Source organism: Corvus cornix, chromosome 6 (genome assembly GCF_000738735.6).
Source record: "Corvus cornix cornix isolate S_Up_H32 chromosome 6, ASM73873v5, whole genome shotgun sequence".
NCBI classification, from domain to species: domain Eukaryota; kingdom Metazoa; phylum Chordata; class Aves; order Passeriformes; family Corvidae; genus Corvus; species Corvus cornix.
In genome coordinates, this window is record NC_046336.1 from 7,101,075 (window position 1) to 7,120,471 (window position 19,397).

The 19,397-nt window shown below is 39.8% G+C and overlaps 1 protein-coding gene across 1 annotated transcript in view; it reads left to right on the forward strand.

Annotated features, from left to right (window-relative positions):
• GFRA1 (GDNF family receptor alpha 1) overlaps nt 1–19,397 on the forward strand; it is a 137,403-nt gene that overhangs the window by 110,554 nt on the left and 7,452 nt on the right. The window contains 1 exon segment of the mRNA XM_010408555.4: nt 18,825–18,881. Coding sequence (XP_010406857.2) covers nt 18,825–18,881 — 57 coding nt within the window.

Here is a 19,397-nt window from a genome sequence, read left to right on the forward strand (position 1 = left end):
TTTACAAACCTGACTGCTAACAAAGTTTGCTAAACACAGAGAGTAAATAGTAGTTAGTTTTACACAAAATGTTAAATTTAAGTATATTTGAGGTGCTTGACATCCTGCAAAGGATCCTCAGCACCACTTAAAAATAACATCAAATATTGTGAACAAAGGGAAGATGAATGCCAACAGCATGTACCTTATGCAGGCAGATTTTATTAAGTGATTGCCAACTGTACCTTTTTTCCTGGTAGCTTCACTCCAGTGTTTCCTGTTTAACTGACAGAGATGTTAATCTTTCATTTTCAGTCATAACTTGCATTCAGTATGCCAGTCAAAAAAGGGTTCTGGTCTTTCAGTCTCATGTTCTATCCGCACTGCCTGAACCATCATGTTGGATTATTTGAAAGGGACGAAAGAATGAGTTTGGATGTGTACTCACACCATGTATTCTTCAAAAAAAAGGCTGCTTTTGCATTTGGGAGGGATGGATAGACCTGAAGGATGATAATGCAGTGAACCTCAAGCGATGGATAAGACTAGATTAGACCAGTTGTTCCTGGGTCATCGCAGAGATAAATAAAAAACTAAGAGTTTGACACTGGGTTTTCTGTAATATTTTAAAGGATGGTTTGCAAAAGACAAAAATCGTAGAAGTCAAGATGGTTAAAGACATTTAAGTAAATGGATGCATCAAAATCTTGTTAGCTAGCTCTATACTTTGTTTTCCTGTATTTATTATGTCTTGCTGTTGCTTTGAATTTTCAGCGTTCAAAGAGAATTTAGGGGTTTTGTGCTTTTGAAGAATAAAGCAGTGGACACATGTAATTGAGCTGCATGGTCCTTTGGACTAAAGACAAGTCCAGTATGTAAAAGTTTGTTGTGCTCTCAGCAGCAGAATTTAAAAACCGTGAGACAGAAATTGAAAGTATCAAACATTTTGTGGGGAACATGGGAATAGAGAAATCTAGATCCTTAAATAGGTCAATTCTTTCTATTTGCATGTAAGATTAGTGAGTGCTTATAGCACATGTCGGTCATATTGCATTCTTCCACAAAATACACATGATACTTGTGATTTAAAAAAATATTTATAATGGTGAATCTTAGGACAAAACCAGGAGAGAGGGCTCACAGTACTCTGAGGAGAGCAGGATTTAAACGTGACTCCGGCTGAAAATGAATCTGTTTTCCCATGTAGATCTGTCTGTGCAGACCTCCAGCACTGTGCAGGGAGCTGCTAATCTGGTGGTTTAAGTACCCTCTATAACTGCTTAATGTTGCTTTCCATGTGCTAAATATCATTATTCTAAAGCATTACGTAGATGTTTGGAGAGGGTTAAAAGCTCCAGTGTAGCATTCTGAGGATCAGGACACAGCAGGTATGGATCTCCATGGACTGGTAATTGGGCGGTGGGTGAACATAAGCTGGAAGCACAGGCAGTGTGTAGGTGAGGGAATGGCACAACTGCTGAGAAGGAGCTCTGGGGTAGAGACAAAGGGAACTTGTTTTATCCCCTGAGCACCAATATTAACTCACCCATACACCTGGCACCTTCTTTTCCCCATCCCTTCACACAGCCTGTAAACTTTTACTGTTTGTGATAAAGAAGCATTTTCTTTCAAATGCCCTGCCTGCTCTGTCCCTTGGAAAAGTCATGCTTGGACCTCTTCCTCTGGGCCTTGCAACTACACAGAAAGATACAGCCTGGGGCAAAAGATGGACAGCAATATAAAATTCTCAATGCTGTGCCACAACCAAAAGAAAAGAAAAAAAAATAGACTTAATGTTTTGTATGAAAAGATTTAAATCTACCTCCTGTATTTCCAGGATTAGCTGACATAATGGGATCAGCCTGCTGGTACAAGTGATTTAGAGAGCACCTATTGGCAGTTTCTCTGCCTGAAAAAGCAATGTTTTTAATTTGCCTTAGTGGCAATTCCCTTTTACCTAAAGAAGTCTTGAGTGCTTTGTGTGTACAGATTAAAATCTCATGGCCAGGGTTAACTTAAAGTTTCATCTTTAATCTTATAATTTGGGGAGCACGAAACGAAATTCTGTTTTGCCACAACAAATACTGTTTTGACTGTTGATTTCATTGACATTGGTTTCAGGAGGTTAATCCTTGTTTTCTTCACCACCATGCTGGAGTGGGTCCTCAAAAAGTATGGACATACAATTCCTTGAGACTGCAGTCATTAACTGCACAACTCTTGCATGTGTGCAAGATCCAGGGAAGGTGACGGGACCACGAGTGAGAGACATGTTGGGGTTTTCAGTCTGTGTGGAAATCTTGGTGTTCTGAGGCAGGAAGGTAGCCCCCACCCAGCTGCTTTGCTGTGCAAACAGCAGATCCCAGTGGCACAGGCTGGTTTGCAGGGAATGTGCACATACACGTGTGTGTATTCATGGTATGGTTGCGTTGGTGTTCCCACTTGGAGCAAGGATGCGCTTGGGCTCTTCACCGTCTTTGCCAAAGAATTTCAGCCCCACACAAGACAGGTTGTTTTCAAGCTTGTTGAAATCCTGCTGAAGTTATAGACGTGATTCATACAGCTGATTAATTTCTAAGTACAGGGAGTCCTTTGCCTCTCTTTTGAACAGCGAGGAACAGTGTGAGGATGTAGCCAAGGATCAAACCCGATAGTGCAGATGCATCATATCACTGTCAGTGTTGCTATGACACATCAGCCATCAGTAGTCAGGAGAAAATTGTTCTCATTTACCAGGCTTGGTTGAACTTCTGAGTTGAACATCAGGCCCCCTTACAAGATCAGTCGTGATTTGTGGAGTGAAATACAGGCTAAAACTTCACAACAGGAAAGTCATCACATCTCTGATGTTATCACCAGTTATTACACTGCTTAACACTCAGTCTCTTTGGCATGAAGATCTCTCTGTAAGACTGGACCTTATATTTAATGATCAATACTCTGATTTTTAATGTTTGAAGTTGGGTGTAATAAACTCCTATTACTGAAAGAAAGTGACATGGTTTATGTTGCATATTAGAATTACAGTTTAAATTGTGGTTTTTTGATTAGCATGCTTTTCATGAGACCAAAATACTGTGCTTGTATACTGTTGAAGAGCACAATACTTTAGAATTATTTCATCAATGATAAAATTTTTTATGGTTCATTTAAAAAAAAGAAAGTTGTAATAGTCTGAGCATCTTTGGTGTATTATAATAATGCAGCACTTTATAGCAGACTGTAAAACTCCAGACTACAGTTTTAGGAATTGTGCAATTTTGTTTTATAGTTTAATAATTGTTCAATTGAAAATGAGTATGAGGTTACTAAGAACCAATTTAATGACTTACAAAAATACAGCTTTATGAAAAGGCACTGCACACCTTTACAGAAAATTGAAATTTCTATGGACAGATTATAGTTTCTATCCTCAGAAAAAATTTTGCAAATTATTGGTACTAAAAGCAGATTTGCATTTGCAGTGTTCCCCTAAGCCACAGTCGTTTCTATGTTTCACATGAGCATCCTCTTATAAAAATACCACAAAAATGCAAAAGTGCTAGAATAAACCAGAATCAGAAAATTGGATCACATCAGATAAGCCAAATCAAACTGTTCATAGCCCTTATTATTACTTTATGTGGTTCTTCATCATATTAAAGGTATTCCTAATGTCAGCCAGCTCTAGTTCTCAATCAAATACCTAGTCCATCATGTATTTCCCTTTTAAAACAGATAGCTCACTACAGTCTGCAAAAAACAGCCATAAAAAGGAGTACAGTATTATAAATTAATTTTAAGGCCTAACTACTACCAATAAAAATTCTGGGTCATTGCATTGCGATGGTACATGTTTAATCATATTGTCTTTGGAAGCAGAGTTCAGAATATATTGTGCCTTTATGGGACCTGACAAAGCGCTTTGTTTAAGACATATTGTTTGCTATTAGCAAATATTAGGTTTTAGTCATGTCTCTGCTCCCATCTGTACTTGCTGGAGTGAAAGTGGCTCTGGTTACGCCAGCAGGCTGACCCTGTTGCAAAGCAAGTAGGCAAAAGGGATTGTGCCACTAGGTTTCTAATGGAAAAGAAATCAAGAGTAGAAGCCTTGAAATCAAGAGCAGAAGCCTTGAAATCTTGAACACTTTTTTTTTTAAACAGGAATAGCTTTCAAGGAGTCCTTATTATGCACCAAAATCCCATCATACTAGTTATTCCAGAAACTCATAATGAAAAGATACTCTTGGCCTTAAAAACCTAGTGAATTGCTGTTAACTTTAGTGCAGCTATCACCTTATAGCCTTCATTTTTTCTGAAAACCACATTGTGCTTTAGAAACAATAAATATTTTACTGTTATAAACTGTGTTAATGCACTAGGTTATCCTCAAAAAAATATATCCACAGAGATTCATGAGGAAAACCAAAGTAAAAGACTGGTGTTATATCAGATAATGAATACAGTTGTCAATAAAGAGATGTTTCTTGCTAAGGTATAAAAATAGCTCAGCAGTCGCCAGAATATATCAAAATTTAACAAATAAAATCTTTATCAATTCTGCCATTTTTGCAAAGAATTGTTCTTTCCTAGGCAAGCAGAAGGATTTCACCAGACTTCTATAATTGAAATGTCCTTTTAAACACTTTTATTGAAGTGGTATTGACGGTTTTGTTTTGTAGCGTGACGGCTTAGGACAAATGACAGTGTGGAGGCTGAAAAATTCTGGATAGTGAAGCATTTTAGTCCCAGATGCATACAGTTCTATGAATTACCTGCCTTCTCCCACTTGGAGGGGGATGGTGTAGAGGGGGTGACAATTTAGGGGAGCAGGGTAGCAACTTGTTGTACAATTTCCTCGTTCCCTGGGGGAGAAGGCTCACTAACAGAGAGGGATCCTGATGAGTGGTGCACAGTCCTGATGCAGAGTCAAGGGGTTTGCCTCATCTCTAGTTATGTTCCCTGAAATCCTCAGAGGTGGGAGAAATGGTCCTAGATCCTGGAGTAGGGGTGTGGGGCTGCCTGCCCCAGAGTCGTTTCCCAAAAGTGTTCCCTGGTATTTCTGTGAGTCCTTGGTATATGAGTGGGTAGAGAAGAGCTCACAGATGGGAACTACATTCAGATTGTGCTATAATTTTCTCATTTACTGTCACCCTTGATGGCTCTTGAAGTCTGATTGTTGCAGAACTGTTGGACACTTTCTTAATGATCAGCAGGTTATTTCCATAGATGAGCTATCTATTTCTTAGAGCACAGCAAACCTGTGCTCTTTTTTGGGACAAATGTTTGATTGTATTTTGTCTAATCCTACAGAAAAGTGTTGATTAGAGTTCATGGTCTTATGCTCACTGGCATATCTACACCATCTCTGAAACCTCACTTCCAGTTAGCCGTTAGTCTTCATTAGATCCTTTTCCTGTCTGTTTTTGTTTGCTTGGTTTGTTTTTGTTGTTTTTCCATGTTGTGTGGTTTGTTTGTTTGTCTGTTTTCTTTTCTTTTGGTTTGGGTTGTTTTGTCCTTTCTTCTTGCAGATCCATTCTGTAATGTTTGAACACTCAACAGCCTCATAGGCTTAATCTGCTATGAAATTAATTTATATTATTTTTGTGTATTCCCTCCAATGATTTAATGGCTAAATGCAGATTAAGGGGGAAAAACCATGAAAATCTGCACCACTGAGCTGGAGGGATGTTGAGCCTTTATGGTCCTGGAGTACTTTCCATGCCATCACTGGCTGGGCTGCCCTAGAAGGCACAGCAGGGAAAGGCAAAGGAGGGTGGTGGCCATACTGGGGTCCAATTGAGATTGAAGTCTGCATTTTGATTTGGGTAAAATGTCTGAATCAATCCTGCTTCCTTATCCTTGATTAAGGAGGATTCATTGCCTTCCTCTGCCAACAGCAAACCCAAGTACCTGAAGTATGTTTATGCATATAAAGTCATTTGATTTTAAGGAGGCAATCACACGACCTAATCAAAGTCTGCTTTTGTTTATACACTTGTAAAAAGGGAGTAGCTCCACAGTTGTATGAATTGCAATTATCCTTAAGTGTACATTGTAATTATTCATTACCCCTTACATACATGCACATCATTCTTTGATATTTCTGTGCAACCCAGAAACTAACATTCTTAAAAAATAAACTACCCAGACTCTCAGTTGCCATGTGGCAGATAAGATCAAAATCATTTCAGGAGTAATAAAGAAGACGTTTTAGGAGTAGTTTATTCTGTGTTACCACCAGAAAATGAAATATAGAAAAGCCCAGTGGAAATTAGAATGCAATAATAAGTAATCATTCTAACCCATACATTGCTGACGAGGCAGCATAGCTGCACAAATAGTACAATGCTGAAGAGCTAAAATTTGGAACCTTTTCCATAGCATTCATTAATTTTTCAAGTAATCAAACCAAGTTTATAGGACAGAAAATGAAACACAATCTTTTAACCAAATTGGCTAATCTATACTCTTAATAAAAAAACCATTAATGATAACAAAACAGCTGAACATAAATTTTTGTTCTGCCCTTACCCTGTCTGCTCATTTTACTTACAGTCTGTAACTCTACTTACTGTACACTAGTAATCAAATACTTGGAATAAATCACACCCTTTATCTCCTATTTAATCTTTATCCTTATGAGTCCTGATCAGCTGTCTTACCTAAATAATAGATCTTTATGTAGCCTCCAACCATCTACTCTACAGCATTTTTCAATTTGCTGTTGCGTTCCAGAACATGAGACACTGTCACCCATTTCAGTTCCTTGCTGTCAAAATCAATAGGAGTTCAAAATGTTTATTTTAGTCTGTGCTTTGGAGGTGAGCCTAACTATTTCACACCAAGTCCTGTTCCTAATCAGTGAACTTGGCCTAATAATCCCTCCTCAGGTTAAGCCCTCCTGCGTGCTTTGCTCTTTTTATGAGTCACAGGTAAATAGACTGATGTGCGTAACATAGAATATTTTTCGTAGGTTCACTCAGCATGTTTCCTAAAGAATTGTAGGATTATCCTCCCTCATGTCTTTCTTAAAACGGAATTAGGTATTCAGGCAGTAATTTAGTAAATGCTGCATTACATGGTGCTGTAGTTTTCCAGATTGACATTTTCAGAAGCCTCAAGTAGCCTCTGATTCAAGGCAAGTTACGCATTACCACATGACCCTAAACGTTTGGATGCTCTGAATTCATGCTCAGATTTGAAATGTGTGCATTTGAATTTGTTACGTGTGTGGCAGGTAAGACATGTACCAGGTAGGCTCCAAATAGCTACCTGCAGCCCTAAGTACCTAATCTGTGCAGAGGGTTGGATAAATGGCCATATAAATCAGGTGTGCACAGACGAGAGCAAAGCAGTTACAAGAATCCGTGAAAACCCATTCCTAAATTTGCGCCTGCACAAATGCAATAAAAGGGGGTTTGGTCAGAACTTTGCTGATGAACAGTGTTCCATATGGCTTTTACAATGGCTCACCTTCTGCAGGAAACGTAGTCAGTTACCAGCTGCATGCATCTTGGCTGGTCTGTAATGATTTCTGTGTTGGAGTGCTGTTCTGCACGCCTCAGTCGTGTATGCACTGCACTTGTCTGGTTCTCAGGGCCAATTTAGGGATCTGCTCCTTCAGGGACCTAGCTGCTTGCATACAGTTTCAGAATCCAAATGCAAATTCAGTAGGAAATAATTATCCCTTTTTTTCATAGTGGTTTTGAACTTTGAGAAATTCTAGCAAATGTTTGCAGAATCCTGCTCTCATCAAGAGTTTACCCAACCCCTGTTAATTTTGATTAAGATTTCCTGATTATTCCTAAGCACTCAGTCATGGTTATATGCAGAGAAAAAATTCAGATTGTCGTAGGCACAACTAAGCAGGTTTAGGTAAAAAACACACTCTGTCTATACCCAGAGAACAGCTTAATGAGGATACTTAGGAATAATTAATTAGGCAGAGGCTTTTCACCTTCAGGCTGGTGGCTCATGTTATATTTAGTATCAGTGTAGCTCTTTGGTGAGTGCCCTCAGTAAAAGAGAGAGCTCTGTTCTCTGGGAGCTGAACTGGGTCCATGTCACAGGCACAGGCCCTGAAATGCAAGTTGTGCTGCCTTATGTCCCTGTAACAGGGGGCTGGACTCTGGTGCTTCATGGACATCTAAACAGAGCAACTGGCAAAGCTTCAGCTCCCCATAATCTCCACGCCAGCGAGACACATCTGCTCATATGTGCTCTGCAAGTCCTCGTTCATCATCTGCTGCCCTTTGTTCTGTGCAGAGCTTGCTGGAGTGCAGTTACATTCATCTGTGCACAGCATCTCAGCGATGGGATGTCTCGTGCTGTTCAGGCGGTCACTGAATGGGAGCAGCACAGTGAGATCCCAAATCCCTTTTAAGGATGCTGTCCTCAAACACTAGAGAGGCTTAGGCCATCTTGGCCAGTGAACAAGGCATCTCTTAATCCCATTAAATTCACTTCTGACTGGGACTGTTCAATAGTGCGGTATCAGCGCTGGTGTCCATGTACAGTAGAGTATGTTAATACACAGTAGGCACTGTCTGCATCACAACCATCCCTCATTTCTAGCAGTGCTGTCATCCTTGTGACTTTCCACCCTCTGCTCTGTAGGTAGGAGTAACACAGGAAGCCATGTTGCTGCTATGGTTGGCACACACGGAGTTGTGGGTGTTTTTTTAATGCTTCCTCTCTGGATACTTGATGACAATGTATTGACACTGAAACTTGCTAGGAAGACAGAGCTGATGCTAGTGAGGATTAGATGCATCTGAGTAGGCAGATCATAAAAAAACACCCCTCACTTGGTCTGTTTTCTACTTGCTTCAGCTCAGTCCAGAACTATTAATAAAACCATTATGCACTCAGGGAAATATTTGCTGCCAACCATCATCAATCAAGATTCTCTTCAGATAGCACTCCTAAGATGTTTTTCCAGGTGAAACCTTCTAACCTCTCTCTTGAGTTCCATTAAAGGATAGTAAAATTTGGTGGCAGAGGGCACCTTCAAGATTTTTCTTGTAGGGTGTGCAGTAGATTTAGAAAAATCTGAGGACAGAGTGGGACTGCCCCTTTGTAACACAACAGCTCATCTCACAGAAAGGGAAGTGAAGGGCATGGGAAAACATCCTGCATGCTTTCCGACCTTACAAACCTATACCCCATTAATTCCTCAGTCTCTTTGATGAAGTGCACTGCCTGAGGTGCAAATTAGTGCCACTTTTGTGCATTGAACCTGTCCTCTTGGAGTGCTTCAGAACCACCTCCTCATTTCAAAAATACAACAGAATAGTTTTCAGTACTGACCTGAGCTAGATTAAACTAGCTACCTTGGAATTTAAGTCTGTATGTCCCATTAATAATCCCCTGAACTATCCAGTCTACCACAATATAATTCTTCAAAAAGTAGGCAAACTAGTCACAATTAAGCTTCTAAAGCTTCTTCCAGTTTAGTATGGAAATGTTTCAAAATATACCCAAAGTGATGTTGTTGATCTGCGTTAGTGACATTATTAGCATTCATCTGTTTTTATTTTCCAGCTTATTAAATGTAAACATAAATTTAAGCCTTCTGTCCTTCTGTGAAGAACTTGTGGGATGAAACAAAGGATTATATCCTGTGAATACAGTTTTGCATAATCTGATAATTATTTGCATAATCTGGTCATTATAGGCACAGTTTTGTTTTAACAGGGTTATAATTGTTAAACATCTAACATTCTTTCTGTGTCTAACAAATTGTTTCAGTGATGGAAAAAAATCCTCCATACTTCTCAAATTTGAGGCCATGTATGCAGATGATATTAGGAAGTTACTTCTGATTTTCAGTTGGTACTGCCTGGCAAGTGGAAAAATTCCTGTTGGTGTGGTGGGATCAGGACAGTAAAGAATAAGGCACCTTTCTAATAATGCCATGATTCTGCAGAGATCTGCTACAAGAGTTTCTCTGCTTTTTTGAATAGCTTCATTAATTACAGTGTGGCTGCTTGTGAGAGCATCGTTCATGTGTAAATCAGGGATATGAGGAAGGCCACTCTAATACCATCCATTAAAGTATGGTCCACTGTAGGATAGCCCATTAAAGAGAATTACTGTCAGGGTTTCACTGATAGTATTTCTGAGAAGGGGTGATTTTTCTCTCCGTCACTCACTTCAGCAAGGGGAGAATGAATGTTGGATGCTACCTCAAAGTCTCTCGCAAGTATTGAGTTTTAAGACCCATTTTGCAAGGGCCTTTTAATAACATTTAGGAAGCTGACAGGACAAACCAAGGTCTAGCTTAGCTAATGGAAATCTGTGGACGAGACCAGTTGGATATTTTCTTTTTCAGTCATGACTTAAATATGTTGAAAAATATGCTTGCCTTAGAAAATAAAATGGCAGTAGTCCAAATTGTATGATATTAATTCACTTTTAGAAATTAAAAGGCTATCAGATTTTACTAAAAAGAAATGCTAGCAGTAAATTTGAACACCTTCCTACACACTTTTAAAGGCTTTTATTCTAATGAAAATAAAAATAGTCTGTCATGGACATTGCTAGCAGCTATGCTTGAAGTTGTCTTGCATTTCATATTAAAAAAATCCAAAACATTAATTATTTGGGTGAAAATTTTCATGTTATGGTTCTTGCTGAATTCTTGAGGCATAGCTGCCTATCAAAGCCACAATTTACCATAACCTGTTGGGTTTTTTTTAAATACTCACCTTGCTAGATTTAATTCCACTATTTAAAAAAATGTTTTATTTTTTATTCTAAATGGTATTGTCAGTGCTAGAAAGGGACTGAGACAAGTACTGCAGCACATTCACTACAATTGCAGCCCTGCCAGTTCTGAGGATACATCTGTGCACCTGCAAAATTCAGCTACAGGATTAGAGAAGGGAGAGAATGCTTTAATTTTTTATTTCAGTGGCACTTCTGGAGAGCAGATTGTGCCAAAAATGCAAAATTCACTAATTAATCCAAATCACAGCTGTTCAAGAGTGGATTACTTTAAAAGAAAAGAACTAGCCTGTGAATCATGCCATGATTTAGTGGGACTTGGGTACACCACCACGCCACTGTGGAAATAAATACATTGTGCTTGAAATGTGCAAACTAAACAGAGGCAGGGAGGGCACGGCTGTGGGGTGGCTGCTCAGCTAACTGGTTTCTTTTGCCTTTGTGTTCAAGGTTACTTCATTGTTACTTTATTGTAGCCTTTGCTTTTGCCTCTCTGTAATTGCAGCAAAAGTCACTTCTTACCTGAAGTGTTTTCACCCTTTTAAGGCTCTCCGTGTTATTTTTCTCTGTGTAACCATGCCAGTACTCACAATACACACGTCCATACACGTACTGTTAATAGAAAGTCCTTAACATTTTTAGGCACTTAACAAAAAGCAGATGTTCATGGTCGTCCCCTTGCCTTCTCTTTTAAAATTTATGAGTGAGCGCGGTGCTCAGAAAACCAGCAGTAATCCCAGTTGCTCAAGGTTGGCATAGCACGAAGGGAAGCTTCGTGTCGTGCTGAGCTCGGGGCCCCATGCAGACTGGTGTTCAAGCAAGCTTGCCTGATCTTCCCTTGCAGCTGCAGAAGCACAGACCAGCACCCCTGGTCCTGCTGCTGGCGGGCGGAGGCAGTGCCTGACCTTGTTTGCTTAATCCCTTCCACCTTCCGCCAGCTCCGAGCTGGGAGTCTCATGAGGCTGAGCATCCCTGCTGAGCTGCCCTCCTGCAGCTCTGCTTTCGGCTGTGGAGGCTCCCTTAGCAGGGTCCTGGCTGCACAGTGTGCTGGTGTGTGACTGCAGTGGAGGGGACTCTCCGGCGAGGAGCAGGCACAGGGAATTCTGCCTGTCCTGGAGCACCTCGAGGTGTTGCTGCCCTGGAGAAGCCCTGCAGGCACATGGATGTGGTGCCTCTTTCCAAGGCTCGTTGCACCGTGCAGGCTGAGGTGGTCCCGCAGTAGCTGTGGCTCACAGCTGCTCGGGAGTGTTCCCACCACCACACTCCAGCGCACCACAGCCCAGCCTAATCCTGGAGGCAGGAACTTCACCTGCTGCCAAGCTGAACAACTTCGTTTGTGTATTTGGACATGCGAGGCCACTCACACCAGCATGGAGAAGTGTTGTGGGATCTCTAGTGCTTCAATTACTTGCCTTTCTTAAAAATTAAAAGCTGAGTAGGTCTTTTAACTGAGACTGCAATGGCTTTGTGTTCCTGCTGCTTTTCTTCAGGTGCTGCTCAGCAGCCAGATGCTACCTGTACCTGCTGTCCGTGGCACTGGGTTGATCTCTGTGGTGAATCACTAGGGAAATGCATTTTAATAATAAAATCCAAAACAACTCAACTTTGGATTACATGGATGTTTAGTTTTATAACTAAAGAAAAAACTCAACAACCTAGGCAGCCTGAGATGTTGAGATATTAACCTAATAAAACTTATTCAGTCTCTGCTTTTTAGTATTCTGTTTCCTTCTCTGCCCTTCTTAATGCAAAAATATTTGCTTGCGGCAAATCCATAAAAAGACCATATTAGGAGAATTGCATAATATCCCCTAAAAATAGGAAGCAAGAATCTGGGACTATAGAAATTCGTTTTACTCAGCTAAATGAATGACTGAAGATGAAAACAAAATTGTTAGCAAGTTACTGTACTGCCATGAAAGGTAAGTCAGCTCAGTTGTCTTGGCTGAGTGTCATATTTTGTGCTATGCTCACTGGGAGACTAATTGCTTGAAATAAATATTTGAAGATCTCTGTGTCTGGTCCTTGTAAGCTGTTTGATCAGTTTGGTGTTTCTGATAGGATCTGTTTTTTATAAAATCTTTAAGATTGCTGTTAGGCAATTTTTGTGCTATGTTATCCCAGCCATATAAGTGCAGTGAGAGATGGAGCTTAATGAGGTCTTATGTTTATTAACATAAGGATCTGGGAATGGTCCAGCAATAATTAATATCATATAGGTCATCCTTCCTTCCTTCCACACTCTTTTCAGCTCCTTTTGGGAGGATTACTTCCAGTTCTTACCCTTCAATCAAATTTTCTAACAATTCACAAATTGAAGAAGTTGAAGGGAGTTTTTCCTCTATCCCTACCAGACTTTTATCAGCTCTTCAGCCCATTTCTTAGATTTCTGAAGTGATGTCTGCTGCTATGTGTGTTTCCATCTGCATCTGTCAGGAGCCCCAAGTGTCTGTTAGACCAGAGCTGATTTGATTCACGTTGTTACTCTGTGGTCTGGGAAGGAGATGCTGTTCCCAGCCCAGTTCCAGAAGGACGGGGCAGTTCTCCCTTGTTGGTGGCTGAAGAGCTGGAAGCTGGCTTTAGCAGAAGAAGGACCTACGTTTGTTCCAGCCCCTCTCCCAGAGGGTTCCTCTAGACTGCTCTGGGGTGAGGACTTCTTTTCAACCACTTTCCTCCTGGAGGAAGCCACGAAAATAATCTCAGGAGGCCCGCCATCCCTTTTTCTCTTTCCTGTCCAGAAAACAAACTTCCCTGCTTTAAGGTTGCTCTCTGTTTCTTGTTTCTCATGTTTAAGTCATCAAATCCAGCACGAATTTATTAATGTTGAGGGATAAGGGGAATGCTGTAAAAAAACCCTTAGTGTGTGTTTTCCCAGTGCATATATGGGCACAACGGGATGCTTGGTTTACTTTATTTAATGTCTTTCAGCTAAAAAACTTGTGGTTTTCTTCTGTCTGTGCTGGGTGTTATCTCTGTAGCTCTGGAGCATAGTGCCAGTAATGTCTTCATGATGCTTGTTTCTAGAAGATACTTTCTTCTCTGTACAAAGTGCCATGACAGAACTGTAGTGCTTTTATGTCGAATGACAATTGATAATTTCATGCCCCAAGCTTGTGTCTTGAGGGTTGACTCAGCAGAGAGGAAAAGAAAAAAGATCTGGCTGCTTTGTTATAGGACTGTGCAGAGCTGCTTGTTTTTATAGCTTAAATAGCTCTGCACTCTGGATGGATGGTACAGGTTTCAGGATTACCCCATGCTGAATTGTACCCTGTGTCTGTGACCCACACTTTTCTTATCTTCCCTGTTGAAAGTAATTATACTCCAGTGTGGCATAGTACTCCTGTGCTAATAAGAAAATACTATTGACAGGTGTGGTAGATGCGCCATCCATTTAGTGAGCACAGAAGAGTTAAACTGATTGCATTTTTTCAGTCTGTGTATTTCTCAGCTTATTGTTTGTGTCCTGCTATTGGGAAAAACAGGTTAGTTGCATAGTAAATCTCTCTAATCAACACAGGAGAAGAGCAAAAAGAACAAACACCCTTATTTGTTAGAAGCGTGGTCATTTCAAGGATGCATCCTGGGAGATGTGTCCCTCTTCTTCAGAAAGGCTTGTTAATATGGGCATAACTAACCAGGATCTCAGGAGAGGACAAGGGCTCACTCATTAAGATCAGCTGTATAAACAGCCTAGATAGCAGGTATCTGTCCTAATGATGCTTCTGTTGCCTCTCCCTGCCGAAGCAATACCCTCCATAAAGCTCATTAATCCATGGCTAAAGAAAGGGGCTGGGTTCTGAATTCTGGCACTCTGTGCCTGTTTGCTTTCAGAGCCAATGCATTCAGCTCCCTTTACATCCTTCTTCTTCCCTTCCCTCCCTCCAAATTAAAGCTCACCTCCATTTGGAGACATCCCCAGTCAGAACTTTTCCTTGCTGTGAATAACAGAAATTCATGCTGTAGTGAACATACAAAAATACTGCTGGTAGACAGCCATGAATGTGTGTACTGACTCCTCGTGAGACTGCTGCAGTGTTCAATGCGTGTATTAACCATGCAGGGCTGTGATTTGCAAAAACTGGATGCATAATGGCAAGATAGCATTTCTGGGCATAAACTCAGGGCTATGGTATTTGCAAAGGATGGATCTAGAGGGATTTGGGGGTGGAAAGAAGGGAGTTACTTTAGGAGGATCTTATGCTAATTATTAGGTGCAGGGCAAGAGAAGACTAATTAGGGACATGCAATTGAACTCATGTAGGATGCATTGGGATCAGAAGGAAACATGGAGGTCCACACAGACTTCTGAAGGAGAAACACCTCTATAAGCAATATTTCCTTCTCATTTCAGAAAACCTCTTCTTCTGGCCCTGATTTAACTTTCTTTCTAGGAAAGAAAGAAGTAAAATTTTGCTTCTCGTAATAAGAATTTTTTTTTTTCTGGACATGTTGTTTGTTGCTCTATCAGCCCTTGACTATGTCCAATATTTTAGTTCTGATATTGAAAGCTAAGGGTTTTCAGACCAAAACAAGGCTTGTACGTGACTAGCAGACATGATACTGAAGCTCGTCAGGAGGTACTTAAATACAATTATCTCTAAATATCATCTGTTGCTTGTGCTGATACAGTGAGAAGATTCTCTGGGAAAGCAGGTGTTCATTTTTAAAAAATGTAAAAGCATAAGTGAGTTCAAGCCTGTTGGCTGTATGGATGCAGCTTCATCAGAGTAGCTCACATTAATGAATTACAGTTCCCTGCAAAGCAGGAGTAAGTGTCAACCCATCTTATGCAACTTTGTTTTACAGTCTCAGATATGTCACAGCTCATTGTGTCATTAAGTAAGTCATTAGCAAATGGTATTTTTCCTCAGTAGAAAAGAACTCATATGTCTTTCTTAGCCACTAATTTTAAGCTGATTTTCTTTCACTTTTTTTAAAAGTTATTTTTATCAGCCCAGCCCTACTTGTCTTTTTATTTAATGATGGAATCCCCATAGATCTTTCTGTCACCAGATAACAACTTTGCAATAAATTTTTAAAAGAATACAAATTTGAATACAGACAACTTAGCCATTTGAGTGTGCTCTTTTACTCCTGTGGAGTTAGGTACTTCTAGAACATTTGAAAACACCTTCTTGCCTCCTTGGTAGGCAAGCTGGATGCCTGAGATGGGATTGGCAGTGAATCCTTGGCATCTTGCATAATGAACAGCTCTCAATTCCCAAATTAAGTGATGGTGCAGTTATTCCAGAATTGTCTGCAGCTGTACGTGATGGACGTTGATTTCTCTTGAGTTTTTAGGATAATGGAAGATGTTGGAAAGGAAAATATCCAACAGCAGAAGACATCCTCTTTAATTCAAAGGCATGTCTCCCAGTCTGGGTGTATTTCCACCAGGGCTATCAGCATAACCTCCAAACCCTGATTTTTTTAAAGCTCCGATAAGATGTTCACTCACTGTAGCACAAAGAGTTCTGCCACGTGTAGAGCTGTTTCTGCCCAGGAGCAGGGCAGGAAGAATTTTCCCCTTGAGTTGTAAGTAAAGGACATACACGTTCTATAGCACTCTCTTCAGCATGCAGGTTTGGGTTTTTTATCCCATTACTTGTGATTTAGTGATGTACTGTTGTATTCCAGTAGTGCAGCCTATGCCAGTATTTCCATTATAACCCATTCTCACTGGTTTATAACTCAACACTAAAAATGTACTCTTCCAATTTGAACTTGGCAGATAATGTCTCATCTCATCCTCAGAATGACAGTTTTTTCTCTCCCTTTGCCATCCTCCCAATAAGAGGTTGCATTTTTGTTGTATTTTTAAATAGAAGATACTGTCCTTTCTGTTTTGATAAGGGAAAAGCCTGCCTGATTATTAAAATTGCTTTTCAGTGGTAAGAGAGGAGGACAATATAATAGAGGATGCATGTGAATAAGTGTTGTTGATGTTACAATATCTACACTAAGTATATGGGTGCAGAGAAGTATCACTTTCCAAAAGAAAACCAGTGAATGTTTATCAAAATGGTTGAAAAGAGGTTTTTTATGGTGGTTCTTTTTCTAGCTGTTGATTTTACCCTTAAAATAGTGTTCTCAGAGGTAAATATGTTTTAGCTGCTGCACTCCATTGTTTTTCAGGGTGAAGTAAGTAAAGGAAGACTTTACTGCATAGAGGCAAAATAATGATATTTTTCTCTTTTCTCATTTGATAAACACAGTACAAAAGGATTATAAATTCTAACTTTGGTGTTGAGACCAACTACCAGTTGTAGACCTGTAGTTAGCACAGTGCCATGAATCCACAGGAGATGTAGGCAGCAAAGCACAGTGTTTCCAATAAAGAGACACTTGTGGGAATAGGAAAGTTAGCAATGAGTGACAAACTGAGAAACATGACGCTTGTATGATCCTTAGAGTTTACACTGTCAGGAACTGAACCTCTGATCCAGAGGCTTTATCTGAAGCCTCACATTTCAATTCAAGGTAGTGTGGGTATTATGGATGTAAGAAAATCAGGATTTAAATCTAGTTTCTCCTTCTTTACCTGTTTCCTTGGAGCCAGCCATTGAGGAGTTAAGCTACCCAGTTGCCTTTAAAAGAAGTTTCCTATCCACTACAAACAGGGCAGGAAGGCTTCACTGTGATGTTTCTTTTTGTTGCAAATTTACTTCCAGGCACTTATTTTTCCATTTAGACAGTTAAATTTATGCTTACCATAACCACTTTAATGGTACTAATTAGTAGAAAGGGTATATAAGAAGGAAATTTTATGGAGGGTATTTATTAATAAATTGAGCTATTGTTTTCTCATATATATGAAAACTATCAACATATATTCAGTATGTATTCTTACTATAGCTGAGCTGTCTTTCTCTTAAATCCCAGCTGTTTCACTTTTTCAGTTGTCTGTAATATGTTCATGTATCATCAAAAGCAGAGAATGTGTTTCCTAACAAGAAGTTCAGTTCCTTCATTTGGTTTCTAAAATCAGTAATTAGGTCAAAGACTATTTTGTATCCGTTGGCAGAACCAGTGGCTCTCAGATATGGAGTAGAATAGCTGTATGTGGAACTGAATCTTTTGAGGGCATAAAATCAGACTGCTCAGCACCTTCTCACATCAGCTTTAGTCCAGGCCATCACTGCCTAAACCAGTGAGATTCTGCAGTGTAAAATGAATGCAGCGCTGTGAGATTCAGATCTTCGTTTTTCTGCAGTAAATAAGTTGCAGGTCCAACAAAACTTCCAGGTAGAAGCATCAGATGTGCCCAGTGCAGTCAGCAGTTTTGTAAACCCAAGTCTTCTGTTAGAAGAACTGATTTACTTTAGCCCAGTTACCTCCTGAAAAAGGGTGCTGGGTTTATTTCTGGAATATGCAAAGAACAAACTGATACTGAGAACCACTGAAATGCTCAAGTTAACCATAGCACTGTTTCCTGGGAGCTCCTTCCACACCATGGGGATTAGTACTGCTCTTGAAGAAAAGCAGAAAATGCCCAGCCCAGACTTGTTCACTTGAGGAATGGAAATATTAAACACCTCCTGCTGCTGGACAGAGTGCAGGCTGCTGCTGCCATTTTGGATCATATCACCTGAAGTGCTTCTTGCTTGAGTCAGTGTTCTTCTTGCAGCTTTGTAGAAGAGGTTCTCTGGCAGCCATGAAATATACTAAAACAGTATTTGTATTTTTATCATAATAGCTGGGAAAATTGCAAGAATCATTAAGGATAAAATACTCCAGTGTTGCATATTTTCCTAAAACTGGGGCATATCATAGATTATTTGTTAATATGCAGTGGTATTATGGTAATTATTAACTGTCATATTTAATTTCTTCTCATGAATATCCAGCACCATTTTTAAGTGGCCACAGAAGATAACATGTTCTCTACAGCTGATGGCACTCATCATTGTAATTACTAAGTACCCTTAGCTGACTGTTTGAAATTTTGCTGTAAATTCAAATGAGAATGTGAATGTTATTGGAAAACATGCAGTTACATTTGGAGTTTATTTGCTAATCATGTGCAAATCACTGTCAAAATTATAAGGATTATGACAACCGATGCAAATATCTAAGTGCTTTGTGCTGCTGGATGTATAAATTTCACAGGGAATAAATTTTCTATTTGTTCATAGGCACAGAAGAAGCGAAAATCCAATGAATCTGTAGATACAGAGCTCTGTCTTAATGAGGTGAGTGTGGATCTTGGATATTTCACAGCACACATGCCTCCCCATAAGAAAAGATGTTCTGTCAAGATTATCGTGGGCTACCTCACATGTGTCTTGTCAGTTTTGTTATGTTTGGATATCATAATGGATTAAAGAATGATCTTAGAAGTTCAGAGCTGGGCTCAAAGTGTCCTCTGCTGATTTTATATTTCAGTAGCTGTACAACACATGTTTAGGGAGATCCCATAGTAATCACCATTGCACCTAGCAAGGATACTTATTTAATAATCTGCACCCAAGGATTTAGTTTTTTTTATTGTTATCCAGAAATAACTTGTCAAACAAAGTTGTTCTGTTGACTGTGCAGAAGGTGAAGTTTCTCTGGGGGTCCTGCTTTTGCTGTTATAAAATAAGCTGGCATGATAAACATGGATCCCTAAAGAAATGCCATACTTTTACACACAGAAGCATTGCTAAAGTAAGCATTTTTTAATACTTTCTTCTCTTTTTTGAAGTGTGCAGTACTGATGTTAACTA